Raw genomic sequence first — 3,339 nt, 5'->3', positions numbered from 1 at the left:
TGCATCCGGGGGGTCCTGCGGCAGAGGATCGACGGAGTGAGCCTCCCCCCGTGGCTCGGGGGAGCCTGGTGACCCTGAGCCCAGTGGCCTCACTTCCCTGTGAACACTAGCCTTATGACTGCGGGTCCAGCCCGGGACAGAGGTGGACGAGCCTGGACGGGCAGTGATAGCAGCTCCCTGGGTGAGGGCATTGGAATGAGGCTCTCAGGGGTGTGTAGGACTTCTAGGATGAGGGGAAGGAGGCAAAATTAAAAAACTGCAGGTAGACATTCACATTTAGTCATTCAACAATCGCCGCCTGTGTTTTGCTGCTGGCACTGAGCCCCCAGGAGTTCTTGAACGTGGGCCCGGCCTCCCAGGATCTCCCGCCCTGGGAAAAGGCTCCAGAACTGTCTGTTCTCCCTCCTGCCTGGTCTGTTCACTCAGGACCCAAAGTCTGTGCTGCTGAGACGCGTGCAGTAACTTGGGGCTGAGCAGCATGTAATGGCGACTCAGGGCATCCACGCGGCCCTCACCGAGGGAGGGGAAGACAACAGGAGGAGAGGAGGCTGGAGGCTGCCGAGGCAGACATGCAGGGGCCTGAATGACAGGCAGTTGGGAGTCATGGAGGGGGTGTGAGCAGAGGATGACAGTGGCCAGGCTGAAAATGAGGGAGGAGGCCGAGGGCTCGGCCCTGGGAACAAATGATGGGCCCAAGCAGGGGCAGCTCCCAAGAGGACGGAGCCCAGTGATGAGGATGAGGCAGGAGCAGAGGTGCCAGAATTGCTGGCCTGGGTGTCGCCGAGTACACAGGAGAGCCTGCCACCTGCGAATGGAGTGTAGGGAAAGGGAGGCATCCCTGAGAGCCTGTGTTTGAAGGACATAAAGAGGAAGAAGGGACGCAGAGCAGCTTGATAGGCGACAGCAGAGTTTTGGGAGCAGGAAGTAAGGGTGAGGATGTGGGCTCCATCTATGGGTAGCTAAACAAAAAAACCCCTGAGTTCTTCACTAGGGGACACTTTAGATGAAAAAAGGCTATTCTCTGATGGGGGGGGGGGCGGGGGGGATCCCAAAACAGGTAACACCTCCATTCCCAGAGGTTTTCCATGTCCTTAGGGGGGTTGATCCTTAATGGATTTGTGACATCTGCTTGGAATGCAGTGTTTTGAGCTGGAGCTGGTAGCATCTGGCTCAGTGAAGATGTCGGGGATCAGCTAGCAATGTCTGCCTTGGGCACAGGCAGGGAGAGAGGTTCAAATAAGCCATTTGTTTAAAGTTCTTGGTTGAGGCCTTTCCTCCATCCTTTGCCCTTTTGTGGCTTCTTTGGGGGAATGATGGAAGCCCTTTGATGCCCGGGCTTCTCCAGGTGGGCCCAGGGAGTTGTCTGTTGTTTCAGAGCTGAAAAAGGCCCTCGGTGCCAGCGACGTATCCTGTGCTCTGGACAGCTGCTCGGAGGACCCATGGGACCAGGCGGGAGCAGGTGAGGACCTCACAGGTTCTTGGGCCAGGCCAGTGAATTGATGGGGGCGGGGGAGGGGGGGCCTTTACAGGGTGTATGGGATCGTTGAAAGTGTAGGTTCCTGGATGGAACAGCATCCACCTGTCTCCTGATGTGGCTGGTCTGGCCAAGCTCATGGGGAACAAGAGCAGTGGGGAGCCACGGAGTGTGCTGGAGCCACGGAGGGACCCTCTTAGCCCAGGCTCTGCCATGAATTTGTGTCCCATCTCATCCGGCCAAAACTCAGCGGGGCCTCTCCCAGCAGCCGCTAGTTCCCAACACTGAAAGGCGAGGTTGTGGTGGTGGGAGCCTTGGGCTCACCCTGAGCAAGGGCCCTGCAAGATGGGAGCAGGGATTCGAGAGTGGCTCACAGCTCCCTTGGGAACTGCTGTTACGAGAGCTTTGGGAACCCACCCGGCTAAACTGCATCCATGTTCTTCACCCATGGGAACTCTGAGATAATAGATGTGTGTTGTTTTCAGCTGCTAACTTTAGGGGCCATTTGTTATGCAGCTATAGCTAACTAACACGGATCTAGGGCAGTATCCCTTAGCCCAGCGGTTCTCAACCTGTGGGTCGCGACCCCTTTGGCGGTCGAATGACCCTTTCACAGGGGTCGCCTAAGACCGTCCTGCATATCAGATATTTACATTACGATTCATAAAAGTAGCAACATTACAGTTATGAAGTAGCAACGAAAATAATTTTATGGTTGGGTCACAACATGAGGAACTATATTTAAAGGGCCAGAGGGTTGGGAACCACTGCCTTAGCCAGTCGCCACAGATAAACTGATGCATATTCACACACATTGGGATGAACAGGAGATTAAACAAAGACTTCTTACCAAGACTTCAGGGTGTCAGAATGCTTTGTGATTTGCAATTGGCAATGAGAGTTTGTAGGGGAGCTCCTTAATCTATTTAAGCAGAATCTAAGTGATGATGGGTTTTGCTTCTAGTTGTTCCCTCTAACAGGTGCCACCACAGGGGATGGCCTCCTGTGTACTTTCCAGGCAAGTGCAGATGTTTGTGGGTAAACCCCTGGATGTGAAACCTCATGGTTTAGAGCAGTGGTCGGCAAACTGAGGCTCGTGAGCCACATGCGGCTCTTTGGCTCCTTGAGTGTGGCTCTTCCACAAAATACCATGTGCGGGCGCGCATGTACAGTGCGATGGAAACTTCGTGGCCCATGCGCAGAAGTCGGTATTTTGTGGAAGAGCCACACTCAAGGGGCCAAAGAGCCGCATGTGGCTCGCGAGGTGCGGTTTGCCGAGCCGCAGTTTGCCGACCACTGGGCCCTAGGCCCAAGCATGTCTATGTTTCCTGTGCAAACGCGGAAGTATTAGCTCCTTGGAGAGAAATGTCTCCTGTAATTTGGATACATCAGGACATAGGACTTGCATTAGACAACGTGCTCACAGATAGATCCTTACCGGGATGCCCTGTGTGTGCAGGAAGAAGGTTCCAGAGTAGAAATTCCGCCCCCCCCCCTTGCTCTTTCACAGCCGCCTCTACATGTGAAAAACCCAACAACTCCTTGCCATCTCTGCCACCCTCACCCTGGTCCAAGCCAGCGTGGTATTTATTCCCTTAGGACTGATGCAGTGCGTCCTGCAGTGCTCCTTGCTCCCACAAGCGCCCCCTCCTGTCTGTTCTCAGACAGCAGCTATCACGTTCTTCACAAAAGAAACCTTCCATTGGCTTCTACTTCACTCACAGGCAATACACTGGAGTCCTTCCCAAGGAGCTAGGGGGGACCTTTTGATCTCCCCCCCCAGCACTTTCCTTTTTTTTGTATTTGATTTTTCCGAGAAGGAAGGGAGAGGGGAGAAGAAAAAAGAAAAAAAAACCAAAAAAAAA

At 54.0% G+C, this 3,339-nt stretch overlaps 1 protein-coding gene across 1 annotated transcript in view; it reads left to right on the top strand.

Annotated features, from left to right (window-relative positions):
• Window positions 1-3,339, top strand: part of FAM129C (family with sequence similarity 129 member C) — an 18,993-nt gene that overhangs the window by 13,185 nt on the left and 2,469 nt on the right. Inside the window, exons 8-9 of the mRNA XM_023748331.1 lie at window positions 1,141-1,192; window positions 1,346-1,491. Of these exons, the coding sequence (XP_023604099.1) occupies window positions 1,141-1,192; window positions 1,346-1,491 (198 nt within the window). The remainder of the gene's footprint in view (window positions 1-1,140; window positions 1,193-1,345; window positions 1,492-3,339) is intronic.

The sequence above is a fragment of the Myotis lucifugus genome, unplaced genomic scaffold (assembly GCF_000147115.1).
Source record: "Myotis lucifugus unplaced genomic scaffold, Myoluc2.0 scaffold_1276, whole genome shotgun sequence".
Classification (NCBI taxonomy): Eukaryota; Metazoa; Chordata; class Mammalia; order Chiroptera; family Vespertilionidae; genus Myotis; species Myotis lucifugus.
The sequence above is the reverse complement of the archived record's forward strand: the minus strand, read 5'-3'. Positions and strand labels throughout refer to the sequence as shown.